The 15,994-nt window shown below is 38.9% G+C and overlaps 1 protein-coding gene across 2 annotated transcripts; it reads right to left on the bottom strand.

Annotated features, from left to right (window-relative positions):
* Positions 1–1,730: 1,730 nt before the first annotated feature.
* On the bottom strand, positions 1,731–11,218 carry LOC128743178 (FAM172 family protein homolog CG10038). Of its 2 annotated transcripts, none has more exons than XM_053839704.1 (6): positions 11,138–11,218; positions 10,864–11,023; positions 10,484–10,790; positions 2,396–2,753; positions 2,241–2,325; positions 1,731–1,972 (listed from the first exon to the last, which is right to left on the bottom strand). In XM_053839704.1, exons 2-6 carry the CDS (start codon positions 11,009–11,011, stop codon positions 1,842–1,844), a joined length of 1,029 nt encoding a protein of 342 aa, XP_053695679.1. In that variant the 5' UTR covers positions 11,012–11,023; positions 11,138–11,218; the 3' UTR covers positions 1,731–1,841. The 2 variants fall into 2 exon arrangements, with proteins under 2 accessions (XP_053695679.1, XP_053695678.1); XM_053839703.1 differs by having other exon boundaries at positions 10,864–10,984; positions 11,061–11,168.
* Positions 11,219–15,994: the final 4,776 nt, after the last annotated feature.

The following is a 15,994-nucleotide window of genomic DNA, read 5'->3' as shown; positions in this document are numbered from 1 at the left end:
TCTTAAGCATTGCTTCCACTCTTTTTCCTTTACGCCTTGTCGCGTTCTGTCAACACTTTTGTGTCAATAATTACTTTCACCGCCCCTTCCATCGATTGTAAAAAACTACCGTTATAACACATAAATTATATGCCAGACCTCAATAAAGGTCAAGACAAAAAAGACACGAGGTTGGTTTATCTATATTTTTGTTTATGACTTCTAACCGAAAAGTCGGACAATGAAGCAATTAGCCATCTCTGAGAAAAAGACAACTAAAACGAAGCATCCCACACAACACATACAGACATTGCTTAAGTCCGAACCCTATCGATTGGTATATAAGACTCTGTACTCCGGGCCTTAAATCAATTTTGCGTTTTGCCTCCAATTTTTAAACCTTTGTTAATGTACAGCCCGGACTCGATTATCCGGGTGACAATTTTTATTTTCAGCCCGGATAATCGAATCACCCGGATAATCGAATCATAATTTGCAGTAAAAATTTTTTTAAGACATGTCAAGTTTTTTGACTTAGGTATCAAAAATGTTTTATTTATTATTGATCTATCTTCCCAAAAGTCAGAAAATTCCTTTCTTACGATTTTTTCCAGTGATAATTTTTTTTTGGTACCATATTATTTTTTGTATGTTATGTTTTTCAATATTTAGGTATTATAATCGTTTTTTTTATTACTGATCAATCTCCCCTAAAGTCATAAAATTCCCTTTTTGCAATATTTTTTATTGATGATTACGATGATGATGATGACGATGGTAATGGTGATGATGATGATGATTTTTAAGTAAAAAAATTGATTCCATCATCGCAGGATTTATTTTTGCTTTGTTCGCCGATAAAAGGAATATAAGAAAGGAATTTTGTAGCATTAGGAAGGTGTATCAATACTTGTGAAGTTGGAATCATTATGTAGCATGAAAACTATAACATTGAGGTTTAAAATAAATCATCGAAAAAAATAAATTTTTTTTCACCCGGATAATCCAGTCTAAAAACCCGGATAATCGAATCCCCGGTTAATCGAATCCCCGGATAATCGAGTCCGGCCAGTATAACAAAAAAAAACTAATCTAACAAAACTTCTCCCAGCCAATACAAAACGGACCGAAAACTCAATAAGCCACAATGCATTTCAAAATTTAGCAATTTACGATGCCGATTTACAACTCAATTGCCATTTGGGTACTCTCCAGCCTACGGATCGGAATAAACATTACAACATTTTCTCGCTCACTGAATAAATATCCGCGCTGGTCTGAAAGATTACCAACAGTAACTATAATTTCCACGAAACAAAGAACTATCCCCAGTTCTTGTTACTCTACGCTACAAATAAAAGCTCAATTTGCAAATTTCTTCGCTGAGGAGGGTGCTTCCAAATAGCCGCCCGATAAGAAGGACAAACTGGCAAAGATTTAACCGCAGATCTCATTTTGTATTCCTTTTGTTGTAATGTACACACCGATAGTGCCCATCTGAAATAATGGGATTCTTCAGTAAGAAAACCCTCCGCTTTGCCTGGAAGGAGGCAGTTTCTTTTGCTGTTACCTCGTTCTTACAGTGTAAATCTAGATAACCGTCTGAGTAATTGTTGCGTAAACAAACCGTCAGCCGAAACCAAATCGCTGAGCAAGACCGCCTTTCGCCACCAACGACAAAATCGAATAAGGATTAAGTGATACTTTAATTTACACTCGACTAAGAACAATACTGGCTTACTTTACTTATGGACTTAATTTTATTCGCACAATCTGAAATTTTATACAGCATGTTGGTGCTTGCTGGTTTACTTTATCAAAAGAAGGTGGCAGCGTGCAAACTGGGGAGAATTTCCCTTCAGTTACAATTCACTTTTCGGTTTCTTGGAATCCGGTCCGGCATCTTTCCTGGCAAACTGTTCGTATCTTTGTTCAAAGAATTTAAACAACGCATCCATGCACGAATAGGATGTCATCTCATGTTTTATATGACCTTGTAATGATGAGAAATACAAGAAATAAAGAATGCGTTACTGATAATAAAACACCCCTACAATTGAACTGATCACACCGCAGCATGGGGAAAATGCGAGGATTATAAGCAGTATTAACGTTGAGAAGCTAATCACTCGAATAAAATTACATTATGCAAAATTGGAAAATTTACCCCCTCTAAACGGCAGAGAATATGAGCAAATATCATGCAAATAAGTCGAGTTGGCCAATTAAACAATAAGCAACACGTGCTCTAGTGGGCTTACCTGCTGAGTATCGCGGTAGGTCGTGTTTGGAAATGGTGAGCGTCGTGTCGAGTGGCTCTTTCGAGGTTACCCAATTGCGGCCGATCTGCCGGAGCGAAAGGGAGAAAACCATCAGTGCAATTTTATTACTTCCGATGCGATAATATGCTACTTACCTCAATCAGAGGTTCCGGAACGAGCGACGGCGAGTGAACACTGTCGGTAAATCCGACAGCAAACACCTTTTCTTTGAAAAATTTCGGAAATTTTTGTGCCAACTCTACGGTTACAACTCCACCGTAGCTATGAGCAACAATTGCTACTGCCTGTGGATTACTACCGATGACGTGCTTTTCAAACACGGACACGGCGTGCTCCGTAGGGTTTCGGCTTCCCTTGATTCCTTTGGACGAGGAGCCTATTTTGCGGTAGTTATCGTTGGTGTTAGTCAACAGGACTTCGTAGCCTAGTTCTCTGCCTTTGTTAATGTACGGGATCTGTGTTCCAGCTTCCAACGAATGGTTGATAATAAGACTAAAAAGATGGGCATGGAAAGCCAGAAAATAAGCCATACATCAACAAAGAGAAATTGTAAACATGCAATGGCTAAGCGTTCAAAATTAATTAAAAAAATAGTCAGTAAGAATAACATATAGAATAACATATACTTTCGTCCGTGACGACAGTTTAATGCGCCTGCGACTTTGTTTTCTTCGGCTAAGAAAAAATATCTCCCAACAGATCGGAACAAAGTCGACTGAAACTAAACCAACACACTTATTGTCGAAATTTACTTGCAGGGTACGGAATCGAAGTATGTAAAGAATTCTGTCGCTAGTCTTTGGGTGCAATTTTCCACTCAATTTTCACTTCGAAAATTTCTATATCACATGCTATGTCTACCTCGTTTTCGTCTTCAGTTTCGTCCGTCTATCACGTTTTCGCATAAGACTTCAGTTTCGAAATAATCGGTTGAAGGGAACGGATGGTTGCACTCTTTTCTTTAACGGTTTACTTTAAGGACATCAAGTCCGCCTAGGTTCAATTGTCAAATGATGATATGTCGGTTGAAGGAAAGAGCAGTGTTGCCACATGTACAGATTTATCAAAAAAAGTACAGATTTTTCCAATATTTTGGTACATATTCTGTACGGTACATAGGGTACGGTACGGTATTTCCAACCCATTAAGCGGTAGCCTGAACAATATTCAGGAATTACGTTGAAACTATATTTATTCGAGACAAGATTTTTATACCAGTTGATAGAATAATATTTACTGAATATCGGCGTATATTTTGGTCTTAATAAAACGCTACTGAATTTGAGTTATAGTTGCGAGAAATGATGAAGTCGCTGCGGCTAAATTGAGCCCATTTTTATAGTGGTGTCCATGTTTTGAAGTAGGACTACTTCTTTGATTTCTATATTGGGGTGCACTTTAGAAAAACGAAAAGGGAACATGTAACGAAAAGTGGTTATGGTTTGCACGCTTATAACTCAGTCATCCGTCAACAGATTCTAGAGATATTGGTATCAATCGATTGGAAATTTTTCAAAAAATCCATAACAATACAATAGATTCCATGTTTTCCAAACAGACGTTTAATAATTGAGAAAATATTAGACGTATATTCATTATTTCATTATTTTCATGTTTTTGCCTTCCCACGCCAATGCTTCCCTAGCACAGATGATAGAAATATATACGAGATGAGCTATGGGTTAAGCTGACCTTTGATTGTATTTAATTTACGCTCTATAGAATCCGCTCGAAAATTGTTGAGCTTCAGTGGGTGCTGCTTGCTCGGAATAAGGCATCGAAGACATTCAAATTCACCAAGCAAGACGCCAACAAACCGAAGAAGTAACCGACTCGCCCGCCAGCGAACGATATGGTTATTGCTACTATCAATACCCAGTAAAATCAATGGATCCTCGCTGCAAGCCGTTAGAAGTAAATCGCCACTAGCCACAATTGTGACGTTCCAAGGTTGGACACATTCGTGAAAAAGGTTTTGAAATTAGCTGTCGAAAAGCTGGTCCAAACAAAAAGAACAGGCGCTTCCGATTTGTTCAAGGTTGATAAAACGGACGAAAACAATATCTTTGCTAACTGCTGCAAAGGCGGCTCCGATTAAAGCTGTACTGCTGGAGTAAATATGCGGGTGCCCCCGAACAAAAATCTACTAAGCCAATGAAAACCGTAGCAAAGGCACCGAAAGCCCCAGTCAAAGGAAATCGTTCCAGCGGAGAAGGTGCCCGAAAAAAACTGTTGCCTAGATGTAAATTTCCTTGATTTGCATTACTAATATCTGGTAGAAAACAATCAGTTCTTTTAAGAACTACTGAATAAAAGTATACGAAGCAGTTAAATTGATTTTCTCACATTTTAAAGTGATGTTGGCAGTTTAGCATGAGCGTTCGAAGTAGCCCGTCAGAAATTACATGTTTAAACTGTATTAAGACAAACCTTCCGAAGAGTATTTCTGAACAAAATTGTTCATATACCTACACATGCAAAATAATACGAATTTAAGATTCTTTCTAAAAGCATGAAACGAGTAAGCCACATTATCTGGCGAAAGAAAACTGCGCCACTTCGTAATTCGAGGCTAAGCGTTTAGTGAGAAAATCGAATTGCATCTTCATTTATATATTAGGCCCTAAAAAGGGCTAATTGTTGTATAGTTACAGAAGCCTGACCTTCCGAGACGGCGCGCTTGGCAAAGTCACCCAGCACAACCACACACAACAGTGAGTGCACGTCTGCCATGCCCGTTGCCGTGCCATCCCTGTCGGCAATAAATGAAAGAAAATAGCGTTGCTCTCCTAGTGGCGTGGCTTCTTCTTCTTTTTCCTATCGCGCTTTGCGGCCTTTCCACTGGTTTTCGGTGGCATGAAGACGATGCTTCATATTAGGTTGCTGAATATATATGAATATATGGTACTACCACCTGCCTTAGCAGAACATCCGTTCATAGCAATGAGCCTATCATGTCAAAAAGAGTTGAACATATTCAACGATTGGTCATGCTTCCCAACTCTTGTATGAAGGGCCAAAAGGGAATTGGTCGATAAGCAACATCACTTACACGTACCAGGGATTTAGAGAATCTCCTTCCAAGGGCTAAATCACCTGAAACAATCGTTGAATAAACCGTCTTAATGCAGAATGACTCCAGCAGGTGGGGAGAAGAGCCCGCTCATTATCCACGATGTGTTGTTAATCGGGCCAAGATTAACCCTAGAAAGTTGACTGTTTCACTCTCCCTAGGCCCACCGCTTCAAACAAGTGCTCTGATGGTCCCTCCCTCTTCTAGTTTATTCTAGTTCTAGATTCTAGTTTATTTATGAAATGTGGTAAATATGGGTAAAAATAGAACAATCTCACTAGCAGTCCTTCGAATGGAATAGAGTTGCGTCCTTTTAGTTTCCATAAGTGCTTCTAATAATTAATTTAATTTTTCTTCTGGTATCCAATATCCATGTGCAGTATTAACACTCATATTGGCCAAAGTTTTCACTATAAAGCAGTAAATGCTTCATAAGCTAAAACGAAAAAAATAATTAAAATAACTTATATTATGCTTACTTATTAACCAGATCGTGTGGCTCCACCGTCTGCCTAAAACCTCGATTATGAGATCAGGCAGCCGGGAACCACACAGTATTGCACCTCCTAGCTTGGCTACTCAATAGAGCATTGCCGGGTATGGCCACGTGGAGGCGCTAGGTAGGGGCTTGGGACAGCTAGAGCTATATTGGACGCTCCTCATTTGCCTTCCCCATTTCATACCCGATGCTTCATATTAGGTTGCTCTGCAAAAACTGGTAGCTCTTCATTAAGGAAGCACCGGACACCGGTTTGGTTCAAACAATGTACGGTTTCGTTGTACGTTGTACCGCCTTTCTTTCGTGTCTATGATTCTCTGCCCTACGTTGATCCGCCTTTGTTACAACTTGCTGCCGTTTGCTCTGGTATATAATCAGAAGTAAGCCGGCGAACGGCATCATTTTCGCATTGACATCGGTACGGTATAGAGCAGACAGCAGAGAGTTGCGGTTATATCTCCCTCACTGGACTCGGCAAACTGGTAAAACGCAGCGCAGCGGCAGCAGCGGATCATTGTTTGGTGTAGAGTGCGCCGAACGCGTTGGTACAGGAGCATTGATCTATTATCAGCTGTATTAGAATATTTGGTTGCGGGAGCGGAAGAGCTTGAATCAATGGAAAATGTTCTGTTCGGTAACCATTGTCACCATTGCCCTGGGAGGTGTTGTTTCAAACATTCAAGCCATTCTGCTGGCCGGATTTTCAACCACATAATTTACCACAACCCGTCCTTTTTAGGACGAACGAATTTGTTTATGAAGAGATGAAAATTTTCTGTATACTAAATTTCTTTAATTAAATTTCCAAATGTCGCTGATTCTTTAAATCATGAAGAATTTCTTCTGATTTGATCTATAAAACGTTAAATATGTGGTGACTCACCATGCGATCTTCTAACTCATGACGTTGCTTTAATTCTATTTTTGCTAAAAATTTTTGCCTTCTCACGCCAGTGCTTCCCTAACACGGATGACAGAAATATATAGGAGAAGAGCTATGGATTAAATTCCCTTTGAATCAAAGGGATCAAAGTTTGATTGTATTTAATTTACGCTCTATAGAATCCGCTCGAAAATCGTTGAGCTTCAGCTGCTTCCCCGGAATAAGGCAACGAAGCCATCCAAATTCACTAAGTGAGACGCCAATAAACCGAAGAGTCAACGGATCCTCGTTGCAAGCCGTCTAGAAGTATATCGCCGCCAGCTACAATTGTGACGTTTCAAGGTTGGACACATTCGTGAAAAAGGCTTTGAAGTTAGTTTTCAACAAGAGAAAGCTGGTCCAAACAAAGAACTGGCGCTTCCGGTTCCTTCGCCTACCAAACTTGCTAGCGAGAAGCAAGATTACTAAGTCAAAGAAGACCATAACAAAGGCACCGAAAACTCCAAAGCCAAAAGAAGTTGTTCTAACGGAGAATGCGGTTCGAAAAAAGCTGCTGCCAAGCAGTAAATTTCTTCGATTTGTATTATTAACAGCTGGTAGAAAACAATCAGTTCTTTTAAGAACTACTGAATAAGTATATGAAGCAGTTGAATTGATTTTGTGAATGGCATCATTTTCGCGTTGTTTGGGTTACAAATAATAATGAGAGTTACGATTTTATCTCCCTGTCCGGATCCGGACGCGGCAAAGGTGGCAAAACTCGGCAGCAGCCAATTATTGTTTGGTGTGGAGTGGAAATTACGCCGACCGTGTTGGATTCGAAACATCGATCTTTTATTGTCAATTGCAAGGAAAATTGTCCAATCAATAAGTACGCAATCGCTCATAAAAGTGCTATTTTAGCTTAAATCGTTTCGGTCTGTTCGGCGCACTTATTGCTTGGCAGATAACGAAAAAGTGCGCCGAAGATCGAAACGATTTAATGCAAAATAGCACTTTATGAGCGATATCGCACTTTGGATGGTACAATTTTACTTGCAATTGACAATAAGCTGCTATAATAGAATATTAAATAAGCTAGAAAACTCAAATTTTGGTCGCGGAAGCAGAAGGGTTTAAATGGGTGGGAATAGTGATGCCCGAAATTTTCAATTATTCGATTACCGATTAATCGGTGAGCCTTGTCTGCACTAATCGATTAATTAAACTATTCGATTAATTCAACTACTCGTGCTGACATTATTCGATTAAAAATTATTCGAATATTCCTTGTGTTATTCAAGTTGACAATGGACACTACGAGTCAGAAATTTGAGAATTAGAGATTAACAAACGGACCTTTTCAGGTCCACCATATAAATTAGCTGAAGAGTTGAAATTATGAATTTCTCACATCTAAGAACACAATTTTTTAATGCGCAACTTGAGCATCTATATATGAAATTCATACAAAAATCACCGGCTTTAGCATTGGGAGACGAATTGCGCTACATTCGTAGTCCTACTTCAAGCCTGCGCCCGTGCCACTAAGCATGGACCTTTGTACTTTTTTAAATTCGACCTGTCAAAATAGCCAGCATTGGGATTAACAGATTGACAGATCGACCCGTAAACCGTAATGCTAGACAGTTTTAACCTGCGCTTCAAACTGAATGTCGTCAGTTTAACCGAGAAGCGATCTCGGTTAATTTATGAACGCTTTGACAGCACTTCGATTAAAACTGAGGGCTAATCAACCTGAACCAGGTTAATTTATGAATTCGCTATTCTTATATATGCAAATGGATTTCTGTCTGTCTGTCTGTCGGGATGTTCCTTATAGAATCGAAAACTACTGAACCAATCGGCATGAAAATTTGCATGTAGAGGTTTTTAAGGCCACGGAAGGTTCTTATGATGGTTAGAGAACCCTCCCTCCATTAAGAGGGGGGGCTCCCATACAAATGAAACACAAATTTCATCATAACTCGAGAACTAATCAAGGAAATGGAACAAAATTTAGCATATGGGTGTTTTTTTAAACAAGAATTTTTTCTATGGTGAATTGAGACCCCTCTCCTCTTTAGAAGGGGAATTTTGACTCTTCTCCCCTTTAAGAGGGGGAGGGGGGGGCTTCCATACAAATGAAATACAAATTTCCTCATAACTCGAGATCTAATCAAACAAATGAAACAATACTTGGCAAGTGGGTGTTTTTGTAGGCAATTTTTTTTTCTCTGGTGAATTGAGACACCTCCCCTCTTTAGGAGGGGAATTATGACCCCTCTCCCCTTCAATAGTGGGGGCTCCGATACAAATGAAATACAAATATCCTTATAACTAGAGAACTAATCAAGCAAATGGAACCAAATTTGGCATGTGGGGGGTTTTGGAGGCAAAAACTTTTTTTTATGATGGTTTGAGACCCCTCACCCTCACTGTGGTAGGGGGATAAGGACTGTCATACAAATAAAACAAATTTTTGGGTAACTCAAAACCTAATCGAGCTCGAGAAATTTTAGACTCTTTCATAAAACATTAGTCAATAACAAGACCACCAGAAACTATCAATAGTAACGGAAGCGCCGGCCACTGCGGGGGGCAGCCCTCCGTAGAGATCACCCCTATCTAGGTTTATTTATTTTCCTAGATCTACCATTACTTTCCTCTATTACTTTCCCTCAGTTGGGTAACCCCTGCGAGATGGTACTTTCTAGGAAAAGATTTTCCATGAAATGGTACATCCCGCGTAAGGTTTTTCGCGAAATGGTATTCCGCGAAACTCTATATTTCGCGTTATGGTCAACCGAGAATTGGTGTTCCGCAAAATGGTATTCGGCGAAATGGTTTCTAATGATGGCGAATATTTAAATGCTATCCGCTCTATTTTATCAGACTAAGCAATGGGGGGAGTTGTTTTCTACTTTAATGTGAGGAAAATTTGTATATTAAAACACCCATGAACTCCTCAGAAACTTGCAAAACTCGAGATTGTGACAAAGGTCTTCCGAGATTCACGATTTATTTACAACATAGTTCAATTTGTGGCAATACGAAGCTTGTCGGGTCAGCTAGTTACTCATAAAATTATTCACAGTAGAAATTACACCAAATGTCTTTCTGCCAAATCTCGTATTATGGCAATATTTTCATACAAACGTTATACAAGTTATCTAATTGCGAAGACGAGTCAGCAAATCGGCATCCAAACCCTTGCTTCCTGTTAAATTTGATAATTTATCCCACTTCTCATGATGTCCTCTCGACAATCTATGCTTTATTGCACACTTGTAACAGTTCTAGTGACCGAAGTTAATATCTGAACTATCTGAACTATCGCCTTTGCAAGTCTAACAAGCAGTCTAGTCTGTTTATTATAGTCCGGAATTCCCACGGGTGCGATGCTACATATGTTCTGAAACCGTCCACCGGCTTGAAATATTTTAAGGACAGTAGTCATGAAGTTGCATACAAATCAAGAAGTAAGTGGCAGCATTGCTTATCGACTTGACTTCTTCCAAACCGGAAAACCTACCGTCATCCAGAAAGCACAGTACTATTCACGCAATATTCTCTGTGGTCGATTAAATATTTTATAGTTAGGAAAACTGTGATTCTCAAAGTCCCCGAATGTGGTCCTCTCAAGTGGAGAGGAAAATATTACTCTCGTTCCATGAACGTAAAGCGAATTTACTTCCGAAAACCTTTTAGAAGTCTGTAAATTTTAAATACCTTGGCAAATACGGCAATTTGAAAAAACGCCCAAGAATTATATTTACAGTACTAACCTTCTTGCCCACTGTCCAGCGCGTACCACCCCACTGCCATGGATCAAAACTAGCAGCTTTTTCGGTTTGTCCAGTTTCTCCTGAGTGCTGAATATGAAGGTTGCTTCCTCAGTGGGAACATCATCCGGTAAAAACACCTTCTTCAGGCCCACAGTCTTCTCCAACCTTTCGTATATCGCCTCAGTAATTACTTCACCAAGGGCTTCATAATGAGCTTGGTTTTCCTGTGCCGAGGTGTAGATGTTGAAGTCGAAAGCTTTATCGGTCAATTTACCGGTGTCCTTATCTATCTGCCTTAATTTACCCTCTGCAAAATAAAACGAAATTCAACGTAAGTTACACATGACCGGCCGATTCATATTTTATTTTATATAGCAAACCTTCGTTAAATCCGTATCCAAAGCCTTCCAACGTTGTTGGATAAGTCTTGGTTTTGCCCTGTCCAGAAGAAAACATCCTGCTGTTTCCTGCTGCGTCGACGGTGGTTGCAATTCTTTTCGGCTGCAAGAGACGAAGCACAGAACGCATAGAATTCAACAGCTGAAACCAATGGAGCAAACAGGACAAAGATATTAACCAACTGTGTTGCACCAAACAGAATAATTACATAAAGGATACTGTTTTGATTAAGTAACATATCAATCGAAGAATTACTTTTGTGTATTTTTGTTACTATTTATTTATATACTATACGATTGTACATCACCAGATCGGTATCGGCCACGGATTTGTTTTGGCGGCATTTGACAGCAAACTTGCGAATTTTCTATGAACGCTCCCCAAATGACGATGGTGACGTGAAAACCAATGGAACATAAAATGGTGTGTAAGTGAAAGATATTTGTCTGCTCTCTTATAAATGAGCCTTTATGTAAATACCCAAGTAACACTTGCAACATGTTAAAAATATTCAGAAAACAGTTGCATTTAAATCACAGAGAACAGACTACCAGGTAATTGACGAAAACTGTGTTAAACGTTTTTATGTAATCAACGAGGCTTTAGTTTCCGCGTATTTCTGCTGTGAGTATTGCAGTTATTTACATAAATTTTCATCCTGTTGCGGCGGTAGCCCGCATCGTCAATCACCGCAACGAGAACACGGAAAGGTGACCAATTTTTTGGTTTATATATGCAATTGTTACTGATGCTTTAGCAACTAAAACTACCATAAAAAACTTCTTTTAACCTCTTACATTCAAAAATATGTTTTATCTAAATTCATTGAATATTGCAGATTGCAGTGAAGCATCAAAATGCACAGCAACTGCTGAATAACACCCAAAGATCTTGCAATCAGTGTTGCGATCAAAATTAAGCCACTGCAATATTTTGTAGTAGTTATAATGTGGATAAAACATGAGATGTTTTTTCATTGTCACAATACGAGCAGAACTCTTGGCAGAATTGTTATTTTTATCTGAATTATTTTGCGCATATTGAGTGATAAAAGAGAAATAAAAACTGAAAAATTAACAAACTCGCCCGTTTGTTACATTGTTATAATTTCAGATTTCACAGTTTTCCAAAAATCTGGTGTCACTGCATACAATGACTGACAGCTCCAGGCTGAAAAGTAAACAAATACAAAGTGAACCGAATGCATCTAAATTTCTCATGGTGAGTGTTAATACCTACTTAATTTAATTTGCTTTGTCATTATAAATAAGTTAATTAATTTGCAGCTGTGCTCTTTAAAATGTCTGCCACCGATTCGGAAAGTGCCACTCAAAGTGGAAATGAAAATCTCTGTGAAAACGATGATAACCATTTCGAGGATATGGAGTACCTTGACAACGATGTATTTTCAGATAACGATAACGTAAGAATGGAACATGAAGCGGATGGTGAGGTATTTGATTTTTACATCGAGGCTCACGAGCGAGAATTTAAAGGTCAGAAGAAGGACAAGCCTATAGACATGCTTCACGTTCAGGCAAACAATAAGGACCAATTTGAACGACAGGTATGGTGCGCATACAGCTCGGTTTTAAGGCGGGAAATTTTATACCAGCGTGCCGAAGAAGGATGCGAAGAGCAGGTGGAATGGAGTCCCGTGACGACACCGTGTTGGGAGGATAGAGATCGCTTCTTCCGGCTTCAGTACAAGCGAAATTCAATACGGCTTTCGGATCTAACTGATGACTTTTTAGCGAGTTTGAAAGGACTTACGGTTAAAATGTCTGTACTTGTCTACTCTGATTCACTGATCAGTGCAAAGGATTTTGATCGGGCAAAAGAAATATTATCACTAGGAAAACGTGTTGGTGGGATGAAAGATAGATCAGGAGCAGATGCCAACCAAAGCTTGATGAGGCTAGTGTCAACGTTGAAAAAAGAAAACAAGGACCGATTTCTGAAACCTTTGGATGCCAGTTTCACTTTGTGGGCGAATTACATACAATGCTCGGCTGCTCATCTTAGAGATGATCTAATTACTGCATCGCCACCCGATCATCTGAAGCACTTGTTTATTGAAGTCGAAGAAAGCAGCGCACATGCTGTATTGTTAGATTCAATTGATGATGCCACGATCGCTGAGACTGTTCAGGAAAACTTCGAAACAATGATTGCAGATATTGAGTCGACTTTCGAAAAGTTGGAATCCACTGTTACTGAATTGCGTAACCAAATACAACAATTCAAAGCTTGTAGACGAAACAATAAGTCTTTGATTTCTGCTTTCAAGCATTCTCTTAAAGTAAGCGAAGGAGAAGAGTCAAGGCTGTACGCTGAGAAGATTGTTGATTGTCCTGATGTTGACCACATATGATTTTTTTTCCTGCTAACTATTGAAATGCTCCATAGCTTTTTTTGTTTTAATAAATAAAACTCGGTTGAATCTCGTGTTTAATATTTATTAGGCTGGTTCAAGTTTAGCTTCGAAACGCCCTCCTGGATAATAACCACATTTCTTGAACAATTTAGTGGCATTGAAAGTGGCGAACTTCATCGCAATTCCCAGAACAAATACTTTAAGATCGTCATGATTAATGCTGAAGTAATAACGTTTGAACATTTGCTTGATAAGACCAAATAAAATTTCAATAGGGTTCATGTGTGGGCAGTATCCGGGAAGAAATACGAACATTATTCCTAGTGAACGGAAATATCGCACCATATTCGGGTCAACGTGAATCCTTGCTCCGTCGAGAATCCATATAGAATTTCTACCTGGATATTGATTCACCCGGCCACTCAACGCGAATTCTCTGCATGCTTCAAAGAAAATTTTCCTGGAGAAAGTTCCATCAGTTGAAAATGTTTCCAAAATACCTCCAACTCCCATAAAACAGAGCAAGGAAATTCGAGTTTGGCGAACATGGTTACCACGAGCAATGATTCTTTTTCCAATCGGGCCATAGCCCGTGCTTCGACTCATATCACGGTTGTCAAACGATATCTCATCCAGGAAGAGAATATTGAATATGTCCCACTCCAAGGATTGAAGTTCCGAACAGTAAAATTCGATTTCAGTGTTTTTTATCTGCATTGCACGTTTCTCCAGCACCTTTCGGGAAAATCCAATTTTCTGTAATAGACGGCAAATTGTAGATTTACTAATCCCCATTGCAAAATGCTGCTGAAATCGAGACTGTGCTTCATCCAGGTAGAATGTTGGATCAGTAGTAGTATATAATTGGTGCAACCATTCTTTTTCCTTTTCTCCGAACTTTCTAGACCTGACGTACGGAGAGCGGCTGAAGCTGCCTTTCTCTTCGAATTCATGGATCCAATTGTAGATCGTTGAAGGATGTTTCCCATATAGTGCCGCTAATTCTCCGACTGGCCTGTTTATAACGTAATATCCATACATAGCGTGATATTTTGTATTTTCTGATGCGTGCCGTCCGTGGATCTGACTAGTTACAAAGTTAATCTTTCTTTCTACCATGGTCCTGAAAAAGGAAGATAACAAGCCAATCTTTTAAAAAACTTACTCTAGAAAGAAATATGCCAGCGCATACAAATTTTTGCTAAAATGTGTGGATTAACCCCTTCGTCCGACTGTCAGCCCCTTTAAGCGGACTATCAGTACACAACCAGCAATATTAAATAATTAGTTACGTTAGTTAGTTAAATAATTAGTTAGTTGATGATTTTGTAGTTATGTTTGCTCACTTCTGTTTTTCATAAACAATAAAGTGTATTGGCTGATGTATTGGTAAACAGTAATTTGACAGGTCACATTTATTTGACGTTAACTATTGACAGCTCTCTGCTAAGATTTTACTTGCATTTTGTCTGCAAGTTACTTGCAATTCGCATTTTTGATGCAATTTGCAATATCATAAGTATACAAATTGGTGTAAATAGTTACAAAATTTAAGAAGTACGGAATGGTGATCTAAACAGTAGTAATTAATCTATTTGTACACTCAAAAAAATCGACACGTCGCATCCACGTGAAAAATCATGTAAACTTCTGTCCAGGAACTTACATGAACTTCATGTACTAGTCAATGGAAAAGATGATAAAATTTACCGGGATCGCACGTAAGCTGGTTAGTATGAATGCGAGTTACTAATAATTCACGTGAATGTTACATGAAAAGTGTGATAGATGAGAATTACCTATGTTTTCACGTAAACTTGACGTGCCAATTTTTTTGAGTATATGGCAGCTCTGGACAAAAGCACATCCTTCAATATTTGACGAGCTCAGCATTGGGCGATAATGTATCGATATAACTGGTACCGACATTTGTGGACGAAATCTCGATAGAGATTTTTTCGAAATAGTTAATTTCGGCATGCATATAAATAAATACAACAGCTCTGTAAATGTTAACACGTTACACGGAGTGTTATAAAATAAATGTAAATGTAAATGGAAAAATTTTGCTGATTATGTTTTCAGCTGAGTATACGTATCGATATGTGAAAAATAGCGATATTCAATTAACGAAAATTCGTCAGCTTCGCTCAATACAAAATTAACGGTTAATACAATTAACCGCCCAGCTAGCTTCGAGGTACGATGCTGGTCTAACAAGCCAGTCGTCGTATGTTCGAATCTCGGCTAGGCGGTGCTTGCTAGTTAGAGTCAGTAGGATTGTTGCACTGGCCCCGTAATTTTCCTGTACTCTAACAGCCGGCTGCGAAGTGTGTCGATAAAGAAGGGTAATGTCTAAAGACGGTATAAACCCATGGCTTTGCTTTTCAATACAAAATTATTTTGACAGCTTGCTATGAACTTTCCGACCTTCTGAAAACTAAAGCCAGATTTCTACACTAATTCTTCTTTATACGACTATTGCCACACCTGTATATACTTCATTAGTAAAAAAAACTTGAACTCTGCCAAGCCGCTTCTATTTCATCAGAAAGAATTAAGCTTCGCTAAGCTTATCGTAAGCTTTCGGTTCTAGAAGTTCTAGTACTGCGAGCTTTGCAATCATGCATAAATTTTTAGTGCCTTCAAAAAAGAACGAATTTAGAGTGTACATTGACGTTTGTGAATTTGACAGCTTTTTGTTTTGTTTTGATAAATTATAGGTAAATTATTGC

Source organism: Sabethes cyaneus, chromosome 3, assembly GCF_943734655.1.
Source record: "Sabethes cyaneus chromosome 3, idSabCyanKW18_F2, whole genome shotgun sequence".
Lineage (NCBI taxonomy): Eukaryota > Metazoa > Arthropoda > Insecta > Diptera > Culicidae > Sabethes > Sabethes cyaneus.
This window is presented reverse-complemented; position numbering and strand designations above follow the sequence as displayed.

Excerpts from the sequence above, each read along its gene's own strand:
- LOC128743178 (XM_053839703.1), bottom strand. The coding sequence starts at position 11,120 with ATGTTACTTAATCAAAACAGTATCCTTTATGTAATTATTCTGTTTGGT. Across the intron at positions 2,754-10,483 it reads GCTGGACAGTGGGCAAGAAG|TCTTATTATCAACCATTCGT; the intron begins GTTAGTACTGTA and ends CCATCTTTTTAG. Across the intron at positions 2,326-2,395 it reads TTCCGGAACCTCTGATTGAG|ATCGGCCGCAATTGGGTAAC; the intron begins GTAAGTAGCATA and ends TCGCTCCGGCAG.